General features: G+C 39.5%; 1 protein-coding gene across 4 annotated transcripts in view; it reads right to left on the bottom strand.

The window, feature by feature from the left end:
• The window catches only part of ryr1a (ryanodine receptor 1a (skeletal)), a 107,675-nt gene that overhangs the window by 9,844 nt on the left and 78,950 nt on the right, over positions 1 to 18,881 (bottom strand). For 2 of the 4 annotated variants that reach the window (XM_049468560.1, XM_049468561.1), the window contains exons 81-90: positions 14,908 to 15,007; positions 14,640 to 14,719; positions 14,464 to 14,540; positions 14,251 to 14,324; positions 12,362 to 12,379; positions 6,535 to 6,615; positions 5,161 to 5,249; positions 4,586 to 4,714; positions 4,123 to 4,227; positions 137 to 218 (exon numbers count right to left, since the gene is read on the bottom strand). In XM_049468560.1, the coding sequence (XP_049324517.1) occupies positions 137 to 218; positions 4,123 to 4,227; positions 4,586 to 4,714; positions 5,161 to 5,249; positions 6,535 to 6,615; positions 12,362 to 12,379; positions 14,251 to 14,324; positions 14,464 to 14,540; positions 14,640 to 14,719; positions 14,908 to 15,007 (835 nt within the window). The remainder of the gene's footprint in view (positions 1 to 136; positions 219 to 4,122; positions 4,228 to 4,585; positions 4,715 to 5,160; positions 5,250 to 6,534; positions 6,616 to 12,361; positions 12,380 to 14,250; positions 14,325 to 14,463; positions 14,541 to 14,639; positions 14,720 to 14,907; positions 15,008 to 18,881) is intronic. The other 2 variants (XM_049468562.1, XM_049468565.1) reach the window with 1 other exon arrangement.

The following is an 18,881-nucleotide window of genomic DNA, read 5'->3' as shown; positions in this document are numbered from 1 at the left end:
ACCAGACAAACCAGAGCAGTAATAATGTCTGTTAATTGTAGAGCGTTAAACGGAGCGTTAAATTCTGATTACTCTACAGAATCTGACACTTAAGATGAGTTTGGATGTTCATGTCCTCAAAGAAGATTATACTGACCCTCTAGCAGTGAGAGCAACATGACCACCATGTCCTTCTGTAGGTCCAGAAGCTCCTTCAGCAGGCCGATCTGACTCGAGTCCTGAAACAGAACACAGAGAAATCCCTACAGCCTGTGGCATGGATTACAATACAAAGCTCAAAGCTGAATTAATTAAAAGAAAAAAAATTAAAACTTTCAAAATAAAGGTCCAAATTAACAATACAATGTAAATATGTGTGATGTGTAGTGTGTTTTTAATTAGTGGATTATTTTTTTCAGTTTATTTTTTACAGGTTTCATAGTGGAAAAGGCAGATGTGGGTGCTGAGGTTACTGCAAGGTAAATGCATGCACTGAAAAAAAAGCATATTCCCCAAACCACGTTATATGTGATCCCTGCTAAAGAATCTACTTCTAGGCTAGATGATCTTTCTGGCATTGATGGTCGAGGTGGTTTTAAAGTATTATCTTGGTGATAATATGCTCTAGGTTGAAGGACTGGTTGATTAGTTTGATCTCAACAAGAATAGTGTGTTTTTATTATTTTAATTTTATAAACTAGTTGGTCAATCAGGTAATCCAGCTAATCTTTATGCTTCATACTGTTTGACTCATTTGGTCAAGCCTGTCATGATTGTAGACCCATATGGTCATGCTGGTCAGCCTGCTGGGTCATAATGATCATAGTGACAGAGCAGATGAACAGTTGAGCTTAAAAATAATTTAAAACTCAAAAAGTAGTCACCTGTAGTTTAGATACTATTTGTTTGTATTCAGTGCTATAAAGACTGCATGGATACCACAGTCCACTAGGCCACCTAGTGTTCGCATTGTTTCCAGTTGTCTCAAAGTGTGCAAAATGATTCAGCAGTTGTACTACATTTGCCAAAAACAATCTGCCGTGTTGTAAAATAAGGTAAGCCCCACACAAAGGCTGAATATCCACTGGCAAAAGAGAAGACATGTATGAAGTGCGGAGACCAAATCTAGCCTAAGTGTGTCTGCATCCCTGCAAAGTTTGATCACGGGCGGTACATGATTTTAAAGATTTGCAAGCCACTGATCTAGACCATCAAACTCAAATTAAACAACCACTGTGCTAAAATGATAAAGATGGTCAACCAGTTTGAGCACCTTGATCAATTTGAGCAGGTCAGGTTGTTGTTCAGCAGGTGTGTTACAAACACTAGAATTTGGAAACATGGACACTATAGCATTAAATTATAGCATGGAAATAATTCCACAAAGTACATATAGTCACAAAAAAAGTCACAAAAATCACAAAACATTATTCTGGTCAGGGCTGGGAAGGTTATGTTTTGACAAATAGATACAATATTTTTGTGTTAAACTTAATGAAGTGAAATAAATCAATATTTAAACTTGTCTGGGCAAAATGTGGAACACACATTATGCTTAAGAATGTTTACAATACGCAACATTTATATTTGTGAAATAGAGAGGGTCCACACTACTGCTCAATATCAAATATATAAAACATTTTTTTCTCCCCAACCCTGCTTATAGAGTACACAAAGGTGTGGTTAAAGGCAAGTTAATCAGGAAAGGTTGAACAGTCCCCATGTTCTTCTCAGGCTGTCTGATCCAACTGCTTTTACACATTCTTCATCTGCTCACTGCAAAGCCCGCACACTTACAATGCCTTCTATTCTGTTCAAATAATCCACAGTAGTGGTGAATCTCTAAAAGCTTCCACACAGAAAGCTATTCCACCAAATAGTTACAAATACGGTTGAATACTGTGTAAAGAGCAGGGGATATAGACACTCTCAGTGTGGGGGGCTGGGAGTAGAGAGGGTAAAACACAATCATTTTGATAGATAAATAGAATGATACATACTCGTCCCTGCACAGACCAGGTGAAAAACAGTTGCACTGATTAATAAAACATTCCTTCATTTCAGAGCAAAAACAGCATTACATTCCAAAGCATCGTACAGTTTCAGTGAGGAATGTAACACATTTCTAGTGTCTAATCTAAACAGGACTGTGTAAGCCATGACAAACACAGCTCTACCCTTCTCATGCACCTAGAATAAAAACAGCTCGTTATTAGACACTATAGTAAGCACTTTTAGTGGAAAGTAATAATGTGTAGCTGTTTGCACACCATTAAACACTACAATCATTTTATGTATAGTATGTTCATTCAGTATGTGTCTATATATGTTTATTGTATGTGCATACAGTTTGTGCATATACATTTTTAAGCAAGTGTCTCAACAAATATATATTCTTTATTCAAAGCAAACATTCTTTATATTCTGTAATAATGAATAAAGACCATTTTATACACAGTACCTGTCAGATGTTTGGACAGACCTTAAATTCAGTGTTTTTTCATTATTTTGAAATGTTCTCAAATTGAAGTCATCTAAACTATAAAAAACATGACATTATTTAGTAAACCAAAAGTGTTAAATAAACCAGCATAAGTTTTATATTTTAGATTCTTCAAAGTAGCATCTCTCGCTTAGATGACAGCTATACACATCTTGCCACTTTCCCAGTCAGCTTTTATGAGGTAGAGTCACCTGGAACAGCTTTCAGTTAACAGCTGTACCTTCTAATAGTTAATTACTTGAATTTTTTGTCCTCTTAATGTGTTTGAGAGCATCAGTTGTAAAGTTGTAAAGAGGTAGAGTTGGTATACAGTCAATAGCCCTACGTAAAGTAATGTTCTAATCCATATTATGGCAAGAAATTCTCAACTAAGTAAAGTTTAAAAGTATTCTTCAAATGCAGTTGTGAAGACCATCCAACATGATGAAACTGGCTCTCATCAGGAAAGGAAGACCAAGAGTTACTTCTAATGTGCAGGATAAGTTCATCAAAGTTACCAGCCTCAGAAACCGCAAGTTAACAACAACCCAGATAAGAGCACCTAAATAAATCACAGAAAATTTTGATTCATTTTACACTTTTATTTTAAGTTTATTACATGATTCATTCTACACTGCCTGACAAAGGAAGTCTCCACCTGGATTTAAGTGAGTAAATGAAGTGGGGTTGATGCTGCAGTTGATCTGCAGGTTTAAGTTCAGCAACAGTATGTGCTGAAAGAATGAGGTCAGCTGACTACCTGAATATACTGAATATAGACCAGGTTATTCCATCAATGAATTTTTTCTTCCCTGATGACACGGGCATATTCCAAGATGGCAATGCCAGGATTCATGGGGCTGGAATTGTGAAAGAGTGATTCAGGGAGCATACAGCCAGAGTCCAGACCTTAACCTCATTGAGAATCTTTGGGATGTGCTGGAGAAGGCTTTGTGCAGCGGTTGGTCAGACTCTACCATCATCAATGCTGCATGATCTTGATGATAAATTAATGCAACACTGCATTGAAATAAATCTTGTAACACTGCAGAAGCTTATCGTAACAATGCCACAGCAAATGTGTGCAGCAATCAATTTTTGGCGAGGCTGTCACACCTTCCAATGCCTCTTCCAATGTCCCCCTTCACAAACTCCAACATCCAGCCAATCAGCTCCTGATTGTTAGATCAGCCTCACCTGTGTTCTGATTAAATACTGTTTTTATTATTTGGATTATCTATTTTCGTGTATGACCTATATTTTGGCTTTTGTCTCTGATTTTTTTTCTTCCCTTTTCATTAGTTCTCTTGGCTGTTTGTTCTGTTTTTGACCCTTATTTTTTGTTTGTTTTGTTTATCCCTATTGGTTGTGATTTGGCTCTAATGTTTTGGTCAGTCTGGTTTGTACTGTTGCTTGTACTCATATCAAGTTTTTGGTTTAGCTCTGATTATTAACGCTAATGCTAATTTTTACGGCAAGCATCTCACTCCTGTTTGGGGCGTCACAGAGGCATTGTATGTTTCTTTATAGTCTGGATGACTTTAATATTCATTTAGGAAACAAACGCAGGAAAAAAAGAAAGAAAACAATAATTATAAGGTGTGTCCAAACCTTTTTTTGTATTCAGAAATACCAGTGTAGACTGTCTGTACGCTGCTCACCTGAGCCAGTTTCATCATCATATGAGCAAAGACGTGAAGAAAACCGACAACAGCATCCCACAGCCTGCTATGGGCCAAAGACTGCTGATTACCTGTACAGGGTCCCTGAAAGAAAAAAAGGTGTGGTAGGGAGTAAATTACCACATATGGAATAATAATAAAAAATATATATCTTGATTCTTAATTTCTGCCACATACAGGAATATAACCAGTGTTCCTGATGCAACTAATGATTTTGTTTGATTGGTTTACTGCAAACAAATAAGAGTTGATGAATTTTGCTAATAAATCTAATTTGTAATGGGGGGGTGAATTCTTTTGTAAATGTACAAAAAAACACAGATCTGTTGGGGCACTCTATCTTAGAAAGCTTCGTCTGGAGCTTATTACAATATCTTGAAGATGATAAAACATGAGCCCAAACAGTCTTTTTATTTTTATACTTTTTTTTTGTTTTTATCACCTGGATGTACTCAGTCAGGCTGTTGAAGACCTGCTTGGCGACGGTCATGGCTTTGGAGAAGTTTCTCTTTCCTGGCTCGTCAATGATCTCTTTACCAGAGTAATACCAGTAAAAATCACTGATGGATTCCTGCAATCAAAAAAGCAAATCCTTTATAATCACCACAGAAAAGAACCACTGATAGCTTTAATTATTTAACAACTCTTTTTATAGAATATTTCATGTTTTTCTGAATGACTCTATAGTCGCTATATTCAGAAAGGAAACAGCTTGTGATATGCTCCAGTTTTAACCAATGTACTGTTTTGCACCAGGCAAATGTGGCATGTAGTGCTGTGGCATTAAAGCAAATGTGAAATTTGTTATGCAAACTAGGTTGTCAAATTACTATGCAATTGGCAATCATCAGGTCCCAATGAATTACAGGCCAGTAAAGCACGAATGATGTGTAAAGCTTTACGCTTTACAAAGACCTCATTTACAATGCATGTGAGTCTCAAAGAGAGAGTTTTTTTTTAACTGCAGGTGTTGAAGTCAATAACTGCAGTTGAGTGCTAAAGAGCCTGATGGCTCACCTGTAGGCGCAGCAGGTAGTCCACTGTGCAAATGATGATGTTAATGGTGGTGGTGCTTCCAGTTTGGGTTCTGAGGTAGTTCTGGAAGTCTGCAGGGGAACAAAACACATATTTAGGGAGTGGTTGGGTTCTCATGGTCTGGACCAGAGTGGAAAAAGACACATTTTAGTTGTGCAATTTCTTTCTGTTTCCAAAGCCTTGCTACTGTATAATAAACACATTTGTGCAGGACATAGAACCTGTATACAGCATGTAACTATACATCTGCACAAGTTTCATTTGATCAATTCTGTTGCGGGTGAATTCTACAGTAAACATGGGGATGGGATGAGGAAAAGGATTCTTTAATTCAGCAGTTTAAACAAGAATCTACATAAATCCTACATTTTATTATTTACAAACTCAGATACTAGCTAGTTTTTATCATTATGCAGGTGAAATATCTCTTTATATCATTTATACGTTTTTTTATGGACACAGAAAGCTACAGCAGGTGAGCTGATATGTAGCTGAAATGTACAGAGAAGGGAATTCAGTCTAAAAACATATACTGTAATTTAATTTACTGTATCCATAATGTAATTTACTACAACAGCCTACTAGCTTATTGCTGCTAAAACAAATTACTACACATTTTGAAGTAGGTCATGCAACAATGTGCAGTGAAAGAAGAAGAAAGGAACTAGGCAGACATGTTCCCCCATTCCTCCTAAGAAGCTTTACAGTTCCTGAGTTGTTTGAGTGTGGACTTTGGTGATTTGCAGTTTGAGTCTGTGACACAAAGTAAGCTGGACTTTTTCCTTTATCAGCTACTAGTTTAATTCCTGTTAGTTAGTTAGCTACTACTTTTATAGCTCATAGGATTAAAAGTTTAGTAGTATATTTGTATATTTACCTGCATATATGTGTATGTTTAGTGTTATTCCTTAATATTTGTGATATTGTGTTGCATACTGAATTATTTATGGTGTAGTTGAGCTGGTTAACAGTGTTGTATGTGGAAATTTCCGGAGTCAGTTAAATTGCCCATAAGGTGGTGCTAACTCCCTATTATTTAGTTTAGAGCATGCAGTGTATAGGAATGCTATGCAGTGAAATTATAGTGTTTTGTTCTACTTGTACAATTGTGTTGTAATTGCTCTTATTGTAATATATAATATATATTGTTATGTATTTTCTCTGTTATTGCAGACTCAAAGTAATACTACTGCTAACTGCCAAATCCATAAAGCCACCTAAACCATCCTATGCCTCTCTGTCTTCTATGTCCTGACCGACATACGGGAGTGTTTGTTGCTTATCCAAAAACGTACTAGCCCTCCTAGTGAGATCTCCCTCACATGGTGTGAAGGGCAGTGATAGACAGAGACTGACCGTTATTGTGTCCCTCACAAAGCAGTTGCAGAAACCGGAACAGGTCACAGGTGAACTCATCATCTGCCATCACTTTCTCACCTGACATGGGATAAGAGAGAAGTAAGAACACATCAGAGAGAGCTGTTCAGCTGTGAAGCTACACCCACAGCGGGTGATCGCAGAAAGAAAGAGGGTGAAAGAGAGAGAGAGACTGCAACTCCAACACTGACAGGAAAGAGAGAACAACTAATACAGACAGAGAAAGAAAGATAGAACAACACCAATATGAAGAGAAAAGGAAAGGAAGAATATAAAAAAGGCTCTAAAAACAGATGTGAGCAGCAACACAGCAAGGAAAGCAGGAACAGATTCAGCATTAAAGTGACAGTTCATCCAACACTACTATCCTGGCACGGTCTGGATGAACTCTCCCATTTAAGCTTCTTTAACACTGCAGCCACAAAATCACATGATGAGGAGGACTCTACTCATCATGCACTTGCTCAATCTTAAACACACTCTACTCTCACACACACATATACACACAGACAGACATATATTCAAACATAAACCCAAGCACCCTTTCACTGTGCACACATCACACAAAGACACTGTAAAAGATGTGTATGTACACATGGATATGAGACAGATATATGATCACACAGACGCTGCTGGACAAAGGGAAGAGAGTGAAGGTTAGAAAGCAGAGCTGCAGTAATGCGCACTTCAGCATGCACAACTACTGAACTCCTAAACTCAGGTGTGTGTCAGTTCAGTAGAGGCTAGTGGGGTCGATAACAGGTGGGTTTTATAATAGATGGGTTTCATTAGAGGTGGAAGAGGTGGGTTTGATAACTGGTGGGGTTTCACACAAGAGATGGGTCTGATAACGTTTTATAACAGGTGTGTTTTATAAGGTGGGTCGATAACAGGACAGAATTGGGTCTGATAACAGGTGGGTTTAATAAGGAATGAGCCTAAAAACAGGTAGGTTTATAAGATGTGGGTTCTGGATTAGAGGTGAAATGTATATGATCCAGAGAACTATGAGGTAGTAGCGCGCAGTGGGAACAAAAATGTATATCTTAGACTGATTCAGCAAATAAAACAAAACCAGCAGAACCATATATACTATAAAAAATAAAAATTGTATTAAATATATCATGGCTGTTATGCAAAAAAGCTTGCACCTCCTTTTTGGCTGACAGCTTTTTGCTACCCAAAATTTTTAAATAAAAAGACCAATAAAAATGCTTTAAAATAAATTGAAATACAATATTTTAACATTGACTTATTTTGATAGAGATAAAAGATTTTTGTGTGACAGGATCAGTATTTAACATTTAACACAGAACTGCACTGGTTACGCTCTTATTGTAATGAAACACATACACTACAGTTATTCATAACACTCAGAATAGCATATTGTGACATAATTTAAAATTAAATTGTAAAATTATAGTAACAGTATTAACAGTTATATTTATAACCAAAAACCACTACAGTACTCTGTGAACTTAATTTTCTCTATGTAGGGAAACCAGTACTTTGACACTTTGTGAACAAAGCGCTAGTTACGTATGTAACTGTGGTTATGTGAATAGTGGATGACCGCCAGGGCGGTGCTTTAATGTGAATGTATCACTGCCGTGCCCACGGCGAACCGAGAGTAGTATACCAACGAAGTCACTCACGTGACACAGCGTGTGACGAATGAAGGGGTATAAAACCCCCTGGCACTCGCTGCTCCTCCTCAAGTCCTGGTTCTTCTCGCAATCCGAGTGACCAAGAACCCTGGCGGTCATCCACTATTCACATAACCACAGTTATATACGTAACTAGCGTTACGTTTCATAGTTCCTGACCGCCAGGGCGGTGCTTTAATGTGGATGAAGCATACCAGTGATGTCACGAGGAGACTCCGGACAGAACCGCCGTAGATAAGCCCTCGGCGGCTGCCACAATCATACTGTAGAAACGAGAAAATGTGCATGGTGACTACCATGTGGCCGCTGCACAAATCTCCAATAGAGACACTCCTCGAAGCGCAGCCCAAGATGTGGCGATACCTCGAACAGAATGTCCTGTAATCGGAGGAGACAGGGGACGATCCGCAGCCTTGTAGGCCCCTTGAATAACCTCCACCAGCCAGTGGGATAAACGCTGCTTCGAAAGTGGTTTTCCCAACTTTGCAGCAGAGAAACAAACAAACAGCTTCTCCGAACCGTTCCCACACCAGCTGCACTACACCTGTGTGCAGTCTCCATTGCCCTGGGTGAAGGGAATGGCGAGAGTGCATCCGCCGTGACATTGGTGGTGCCCGTCACATGAGATGCTCTTAGAGACAACACTCTGGGGTGAACCCACGTCCAGAGCTCTTGTGCAAGTGCCAGTAGCCAGCGGGACCTCGTTCCGCCGAAGTGATTCAGGTGATAGACTGCTGAGATATTGTCTGATCTCACTAAGACATGTCTGCCGCGGAGCACCGGGAGAAAATGTCTCAGAGCGAGCGCTATCGCTCGTAACTCCAGGATGTTGATGTGATCTTGTGCTTGCCGCCTGGACCAAGTTCCTTGTACAGCTCTGTGGTTCCAAACGGCCCCCCAACCGGTGGCTGAAGAGTCTGTAGTGATCACTTCTCTGCGAGAAAGAATCTGACCCATCGTCACCCCTGACAACAGGAAGGGTGCAGATTTCCAGACATCGAGGGCAGTCAAACATTAAGCTGATGAGCCACATCTGGAACGGTCGGATGTGGAGCTTTCCCAATGCAACAACCTGTGCAGCAGCTGTGAGAAGTCCCTGCAGTCTCAAAAGCCTCAAGTATTGCACCTTGGTGCCTCATCTGAGGCTGTGAATGGCCGATAATATATCCGCAGCGCGAGCTGGAGGTAGGGTGGCCAGCATGCGACGTGAATCCAAGACCATGCCTAAGAAGGTTATTTTCTGAGTTGGAGTCAAAGCACTCTTGTTCCAGTTCACCGCGAGCCCCAGCTGCTCCGAGGGAGCACACAGCAGCCAATTGTCGAGATACGGTAAAATCTTTAGCCCCTGGGCCATGAGGGGGGGATAAGGCCGCCCGCATACATCTTGTGAACACTCTTGGTGCCAGTGAAAGGCCGAACGGCAGAACTCTGAACTGAAACACCTTGTTTTGAAAAGCTAACCTTAGAAAACGTCTGTGTTCAGGAACAATTGGAACGTGAAAATAAGCATCCTTGAGGTCCACCAGGGTAAACCACTCTGCTTTGGAGACCGCGTGAAGAACAGCCGCGGTGTGTAACATCCGAAATGGGAGAACCTTCAGAAACCTGTTCAGCTGACGGAGATCCAAGATTGGCCTCAAACCGCCGTCTTTCTTTGGAACAACGAAATAAATTGAATAGAACCCCTCGGGGTGAACTTGAGGGATTACAAACTCTATAACCCCTCTGGCCAGGAGAGAACTGATTTCCCGCGAGAGGCAGGGAAGACTGGGCTAGCCACACCTGGCGTCGAGCATGTAGGCTCGTAGCTATGAGCAGACCAGCACCGTGGTTCATATAGCCCGCGGTCAAGAGGGCCAAGTTCAGGAGCTCCTCTGAGCTATGTGAGTCCTCCGTGGATGCGGGGGAATTCTGCAGCGCAATGAGCAGAATGCAGAGAGAATTCAGCAGTCTCCCTATCCGCGTCGCTGAGTTGTGCATCGTCCGTGCGCCTACACTCCGTGCTTGGGCAGCGAGGCTCCGGCCGAAGCGCTTCGTCTGGCGAAACCACCGTGGAAGCAACACAGGGGTCGATCGCGGGCATGGAGGCCAACCCATAGTCAGCCGCTCCGGCCATGGATGCTAGCATGCGCGCCCTTTCCGTCAGTCAACATGCTTTTTCACTCCTAAAGGCAGCCGAGAATTCGGACACGAAATCCTGACATGACGGCACCGCGAAATCTCCTGCCTCTAGGCGCTTGAACAGCGCATTAGAGCATACACTCCCCGCTGCTGGTGTGTCCAGGCCAAGCCTGGCCAAGGCTAACTTGATTGTTTCCTCCACCGAAGCCCTGCGAGAAGGGTGGGTCCTCGCTTCACCTGAAGACATGGAGAGTGGAGGTACAGGGGAGCTGTCGGTCGGAAAAGACCCAAGCTCCATCTCATGCTCGAGAGCCGATCCCTGCGTGAAATCCGCGTTGGAGGCAGTTGTGGACAGGATGTCAAAATCAGCCTCCCGCCTTGGTGATGCAGCCTCTATCAATTCGGCCGAGGGGGTCTTGTCAGGCTCTTTAGCTGGTGTAATTCCGAAACTACCGAGTCCACGCGGTTAGAAAGCGCTCCATAGCTTTTCTTTTTCCGTGGTGGCTCTAACGAGCTATCCACGCTCCTTTTTCCGCGAGCATTGGGTGCTGCTGCGGGGAGGGAGGCCTCACTTCGCGCCTCCAGGCCTGCTAGCCGCTCGTGGCGGGTAGCCATGGGGATCATAGCGCAGTCGATGCATGGATCAGAGAGCGCTTCGCGCAGATGGTCCAAGCCCAGGCAAGAAGGGCACAGCCGGTGTCCGTCATAGGGCTCCAGGATGGCCGGGCATTGCATGCAGCCGATCGGAGATAGCAACGCTACGCTAGCAATGAAACATAACCTTGTTTCTCTAACTAGAAACGAAAATAACTTTTCTTACTATGGCAGACTAAGGGTATTTGATGGTTTTCATAACATTTGCAAATGACAGTGGTTGGCTTTAAATAATAAAAACAAAATGGATATATATGATTTTTTCATGAAAGCATGTGGGTCACATAAACGCACATAATTACATGTGTTTTATTATTGAGAAAAAAAATAACTAATTTTAACCATTCCTCAGTGAACTTATCATCTAAGTGTATTCACTCAGATACTGCACAACTGAAACTTCACTCCAGAGAAAAGAATAGAAACAAGACCACAGAGCTCACAGTGGCTGAAAAAAATGATCATTTTCAATTAATCTACTGGTCAGTATGGTGAAGACTGAGAAACACTTTAGAGTTATGGAGTTACAGTAGATCAACAAGAAGACACTCAAGGCCAAAAAAACATTCAGCCACATTCAGGGCATGTGAATACACCCTGAGTGTCCAGTTTATTACATACACCTGATATGCAGCTACAATTACTGTCCACTTTATTAGAAACACCTACCTTGTACTTCCACTCACTGGCCACTTTATTAGAAACGTCTGTCTTGTGCTTCCACTCACTGGCTAATTTATTAGAAACACCTACCTTGGGCTTCCACTTGCTGGAAGTGTTTAACAGTTAAGTCCCGTCCATTCAGCCTACAGCAGTTTAGCTCCACTCATTCAATTTTAAGCTATAAAGACTGCTATTCAATCTGGACTGCTAATCAGTCACAACACGGGGCATCCAATCAGAACAAAGTACATTTACATATACCGGAGAACCGTATAAGAAGCAGTGTGTTTAGTTAGTAGAGAAATAGAGAAGTGGTGTGAGATTGGATCTCAGGGGGGAAGAGCTGGATGTGCTGTTATCTCACGCTAATGTTTATATTCTTAGTGCTGAAACTACTAGTGAGGAAAAGTAAAGTAAGGAGAGAATTGAGGCGAGTATGGCACACAATTGGTATTTTATAAACTGGACGCTCAGTGTAATCAGACACACTCTGGACTGCAGGTATTGTCCTTGAGTGACAAGTTAAAATCAAGAAGGTAAAACAGAGAACGATGAAAGATAAAGAGACAAAGAGAGAAAGTGAGAGAGAGAGAGAGAGAGAGAAAGAAAGTGTGAGAGAGAGAGAGAGAGAGAGAGAGAGAGAGAGAGAGAGAGTGGACAGAGAGAGGAAATAGGGCAAAAAGCACAGAGGCAGTATTTACCCCGCTCTCGCTTCATGTCTGGGGCCGAGTAAGAGAAGAAAGAGTTTGAGAGTGGAGAGAGAGAGAGAGAGAGAGGATGGTAATGGAGAGAGGGAAGGTGAAGGTGAGATGACTGGGAGTAAGCACTGTATTATTACCAGATCTGGCCAATAAAAGCAAAGTCACATAAGATAAGATACATACACTCATTTAGATAAAAAAAAATACATCTAGAAAATCTGTAAACACTGACTAATGCCTTTTGGTTAGTGAAGATGCTATAGAGTTTATTTACTTCTGCTATTTTACAGGCTTTCTGCTGAATTACTGCTGGCTCTGGATATTAGAACACCCTACCTTGTGCTTCATTGTCCACTTTATTAGAAGCACCTACCTTCTTTTTCCTCACTGGCCAATTTATTAGAAACATCTGCCTTGTGCGTGCTCATTGCCAGTTAATTAGAAATACAAACCTTTTACTTTCACACATTAGCAACTATATTAGAAACACCTACCTTTTGCTTTCACACACTGGACATTTTATTAGAAACACCTACCTTGTCCTTCCATTGGTCACTGAATTCATTGTGTAATCATTTTACTGGTTACTTCTCTTCATAGTTGTTTTTTATGTTTCCTTCATATTAAATGGTAAGTCTGAAAGCATGTTAGATGTTTTAATTTGTAAGAACATTATTATGGATTCACCAGCTCTGTCTGGGGATGACTGGTTATTGTTAGCACCCCAGGGACATGAAAGTCTTCTTATATAGGAAAAATTGTAACATTGCCTGATTTGATTGGTTAACTGATATATCAGTCAGGCCTTGATTTGTACATTCTTTTCTGAAGCATTCAGGATATTAGATCTCTTTCAGAAAACAGATGGAAGAACATGGTTTTATTATAATAGTCACAGAATAATGCAAACAAATAATAAGATAAAGTGGACTTTATGCTAACATCAACTCATATCCATCTTTCTGCAAGCATGTTAACCCATATAAATCACAGTTACAGTTAGATAAAACAAATGTATGCTTTTTTGCCTTTTAAAATAAATGTCAGAAGAGAAGACTTGGACCATTTACATTCCATTGTTTACATTTATTTAAACATGGGTGCAGAAACAAAATGTAACTGGTCCCATATATAAATCAGCACATTTTAATTGCATAGCAAAACAACCTTCTAAACTATAGACATTTAAGAGTAAACCCTGTAACAGCCATAACATTGGTGCCACCCACAACATCTGCCTGAAGTTTTGAATATGTTACAACCAAGTTGTCAGTCTCCTATTCCTAGGCTTGCCTTTTTTCTGTTTTTAACATGTGTAGGTGCTGGGCTGGTGTGGTTACACCTGTGTACTGCCAAATTCTCTGAAACGCCTTTGGAGACAGCTTATGGTGGAGAAATGAACATGCAATTCAAGGGCAACAGCTCTGGTGAACTGTCCTGCAGTTAGCATGCCAATTGGACGCTCCCTCAAAACGTGCAACATCTGTGGCACTGTGCTTTGGGACAAAACTGCACATTTTCTGAATTAGTTGAAGAATTTAGAATTCATTGTTCAGTCAATGGCGGGAAGCAGCAGCAAAATATTAACCAATGTGAGTAATCTAAATAAAACAGGGCTTTACCCACTCACACCTGATTGTCATCTGACTGAAAATCTGATTCTAATTTCATCTTCTAATGAACTGCTAATCCTAGGTTCACAAATGATGATTTGACTGGTGGCATTCAAACACTTCAAAATCACTGACAGTGTCCTGTAAAAATTAATATAATCCCCAGGGAAACCAGTCCAGCCCAAACAGGGCTTTAGTCTTATACATTTGTCTCATTTGTTTGGTGTGTGTGTGTGTGTGTGTTTAGAGAGAGTGGTGTAATTGTAATAAACTTACTTGTGCCCTCCTCAGACACCATTCCCAAACCTTCAGCTTTATTCTGCCTCTCAAAGGCATTCAGGTCCAGAACACTATAAAACACAGCAGGAACTTCTGTTAGTGTAAACTGCAGTAAACTGCACCCCTGGCCACTTTATCAGAAACTAGTAATCAGAGAGAGGCAGAAGACGAAAGACAAGCTACGTGTACAGCTTTACAAAATCATCATACCTGCAGGTCTGCATTAAGGCCTGCACACTCAGGAAGAAACCAACATCCTTTTTGTCCTTCAGGTATTCCAGCATTTTCTACAAATGGATAAAATAGTCCAGTTGAAAGAATGTAAATCAAATATGAACATTTTTACGCCAATTACAGCTTGCTCTGACAGGAGGTGCTATACTGACCTGCTGGACTTCACTGTTCCCTCCATTCAGAATGGAGATGCCCAGCTTTAAAGTGGAAGACACCATACTACCCGTCTCACCTGGAAGACGAGAGCTTTAACATTATGAAAACATGTATTGTGTTTAGTATGTGATTGATGTGTGTTTGTTGAGTGTTAGATGTGTGATTGATAAGTGTTGAGTGTTTGGTAAGTGATTGGTCTGTGTTTAATGGGAGTTTGGTGGGTGAATATTTAGTGAGTGGTTTTTGTGTGTGTTTGGGTCATACCCTTGCAGGCGCTGATCATCTGCAGGACCATCTCTGCTGCCCCACGATTGTGGAGACGAGACTGCTGATACAGTAGCCTCTGTTTCTCCATCTCTTTCTCCTATACAGAAAACACACAATCAACCATCTCCACCAGCATTTCGAGTACACATACACACGTTCCTCTCAGAGTCTTTTTCAGTAATTCTGAACTACTTACCACTCTCAGGATGAGCTTTCTGAATGTACCATTTACAATTCACAGTAAATCAGCACTTTGTTCCTCAGTTCATGTATGCTAAGGTAACACATTTTGTTACAATGTTACAATACATGTGACTAATGAGGAGTTCTGACTTTATTCAGGAGTTTAAAGTAACAATTTATTAAAAAATCAGATAAACTTGATAGATCACTGACCTCATGTGCAGTCAATCAGTCTCAATATATTTGGTCTGTATCCTGTGTCTCTTCAGTTTATAATAAGAGATGTCAGGCTAATGTTTCTAACAAACACTGGACTAGGACTATCAACACCATAATGCCCAAAATTACGCAACCAAATATTAATAAGCTTTTAAAAAACGAAGGCATGTAAACACCTTTACAAATAATTAAAAGTGGCGTGGATAAATGTTATTTACACATTAAGAGAAGATAAAACTGGAACTACATTATCATTCTCAAAACATCCCTTTTTGTAGCACCATTCACCTTTTCACCTGAGGCGCAGTGATACCACACACTGATCTGTGGTAAAAGTGGTTCCGGTTTGTGCTTTTAATCTAAAGTAATTCAGACTGTTACCACATCCTTTTATCAAGTATGAATAAATCAGTCTTAATTTACTAAAAATGTGATTAACCAAGCTGCCACTAAACATCTAAATAAAATTTAACAGAACTTACAATCTGCATTCTTTCTCCTGTTAGCTTACTATTCGAATGTTGGTTTAAGCATTTTTGTCAAAGTTAACTAGTTAACTAACATTTTAAAGGTAAAAGATTTACAGTAGACCTGTTTTGAGAAACTATTGTTTTTCGGAAGAATTTGTTTACAGAAATGATACTGGAACAGTTCATAATGATAGCTTAGCATCTCACATTGCAAACTAAAGAAACAAATATCACATATCAAACATGTACTGGCTGATTGGCTGTATCTGGGGTCAAAGATCAATCGTTTGTATCTGTTTTTTAACCAAACAGTTCCTGTAAGTCACTCTTACCCCACTCAGTCTGATTAGTTGTGGAGTTTGTTATTTTCAATCCTCACGTTTGTCCGTTGGAACAAACGTTGGACTACAGTTACAAGCCAAAGGTGATTTTGCTCCAGGAGCAGGAGTCACCCAGGTGTTACTGACCTACAGGTGCTGGACCAATCTATACAGCAGAACATGTGATACTGTATAATCATACTGTATTGTATACACTATCTTTATTATATGCGACACTAAGCAACTCATTCACTTACTCATCAGTCACTATAATAATGAATGGTTTACTTTGCAATAATGGGAATAATATATATAATCCAAAAATATATTTCTCTTAAGAGGAAATAAATATAGTCAAACATAAACATACAAAAATGAACATGAAAAAACATTTAAACAGAGATGCATAAGACTGTACACATGTACATCATCTCTGTCACGCCTAAACCTCATATATCCATTTTTGCAGTTTTTCACTTTTTGACATAAGTCATATCTGGCAGTCGTAGATATTGACTGTGTTACCAATTCATGATGAACAGATTAAAAGAAATGCTTTAATAACAAATCATTGCCATTAAAAGCTTAACTGCAGCTGAAAGTACTTAACATTTTTTTATTTTTTGTAACATTTAAAAGATACAAGGTTTTGTGAGCCATTGATACATATAGAATATACAGAGGTGTGATAAAGTATTTCCCCTTACAGATTTATTTTATTTTATTTTTTTCAAATTTTAGTATCAGACAAATATAACCTGTATAACCTGAGTAAATATAAAAAGCACTTTTAAAATGATGATGATTTATTAAGGGAAAAGAATAATCAGGGACAACATTTAAAGAACTGCAGGTCTCACTTGCCTCAGTTAAGTTTAGTGTTAATGATTCAATAATAAGATAGAGACAGGTTGAATGGTCTCCATTGAAGAGTTCCAAGGCAAAAAACACTACTGACCAAAACGAACACAATGGCCCGTCCCACATTTGCAAAAAAGCATCTTGATGATCCCCAAGTCTTTGGGTAAATATTCTTTGGACTGACATGACAAAAGAATTTTTGGACTGCTGTGACGTGACTTTTTGGAGGGTGTGTTTCCCGTTACATACGACGTAAAACCAAAAAATTATTTCAGAACATCATACATACGTAAAACATGTGGGAAGTAGTGAGATGGTCTGGAATTTAAAAAAGTATTTTTTAAAAAGTGATTTTTATATTTACTTAGGTTATCATCTTTGTCTGAAGTTTCTTTGATAATTGGAAAAATATCAGTATGATAAAAAAAGTAAAAAAATCTGTAGGAGGCAAATACTTTTTTCATATATATATATATATATATATATATATAAAAAGAAAATCTGTTACATCTGCTCAATTACAGTTTCCCTTCCCCCAACCCAAAGTACCTCCCACTCTCCTGCTAACCTGGCATCTTCCCAACCTACCTGTGAGTATGTGCTGTGTGTATGTATTTTTTAGTCTTACCATGTCCCTCTGTGGTCTGCTGAGCACTGTATTTGTGTGCTATACATGCATATATATATATATATATATATATATATATATGTGTGTGTGTGTGTGTGTGTGTGTGTGTGTGCCCCATCTGGCTTTGACTGTAGTCAGTGTGAGTTGGTTAGTACAAAAAAAACTGCAGGACAACATTTGTACTGACTTTGACAAGGATAAAGTCAACGTGAAACAAAAATCAGAACCAATTCGCAATTTGTGCTGTGGCATATTAATAATTCACTGGACAGTGTTCCTAAATTAAGTTTTTAGAATTGTAACAAGTCTTTAAGTTGTTGTATTAGACTTCCTATGGGTGAATCAATGCCCCATATACACATAAAGACAAAAGCATTAGTGTTAATCCAAATAAACAAATATACTGCCCAGAGATATAATTAATCTTTGCCCACTTATTTCACTTCTTTGGTTGGAGACACCAGACAATGTTATCTAAATGTAGACTTCAAAAACAACACAATATATCAATACATAGGAAGCAACACTTTTTACTCACTTTGGCTAGATTTTACCCCATATTTGCAGTAAAAATGACCTACAGTATTAGCAAGAATAAGGTAAAGCTTACCTAACATTTTTTTTAGTACGTAACACAACATCTAATAGTCCTATTATTTATTTGCATAACAGCTTGTCTGGTCACCATGTTGTAGGCTATAAAAGCAAGTTACACGTTCTGTACTGTAAAGTACTGGCAATGCACTGAGAACTGCAATGCAGCAACACTGTGCTGGAATACATTTCTCATGCAATGTGAAAATAGACTGGCAGAGGGGAAGCAAGGGTGATTTATAGAGAATTAAGAGCCAAAAGCAGAAGTTAACACTCTCTGAATAAGCAACTGTCAGTCATATTGCATGAATAATCATCTTGTAATTAATTTTTAAATCTTTTCAGTGTTAGCTTAACAATGTAAGAAGTTAGACGAACACACCTGTAAAAATGGAACTCTGACAAGGTGTTAAATGTTAAACTATTTTGAAAGTTTTTCATTTTAAAGTGGGTGGAGCTATTTAACCCTGAAAAACTGTGGAAATCAACTTTATAATATTTAACTCACATCAACCTTTTGTTGTGTACTCAACTCCCCAACTCACCCCACATGTACAGAATGGAATATTTCCACTACTCCTAATACTGGGTGATTTATACAAAAGTCTATAAGCAAGTCCGCTGTCACTCAGCTGACATCTTCATAAAGCTGCAAGGCAGTTTTTCCAGTCACACACGAGAAGACTTCTATATGTA

This window comes from Astyanax mexicanus, chromosome 20, assembly GCF_023375975.1.
Source record: "Astyanax mexicanus isolate ESR-SI-001 chromosome 20, AstMex3_surface, whole genome shotgun sequence".
In the NCBI taxonomy this organism is placed as follows: domain Eukaryota; kingdom Metazoa; phylum Chordata; class Actinopteri; order Characiformes; family Acestrorhamphidae; genus Astyanax; species Astyanax mexicanus.
This window is presented reverse-complemented; position numbering and strand designations above follow the sequence as displayed.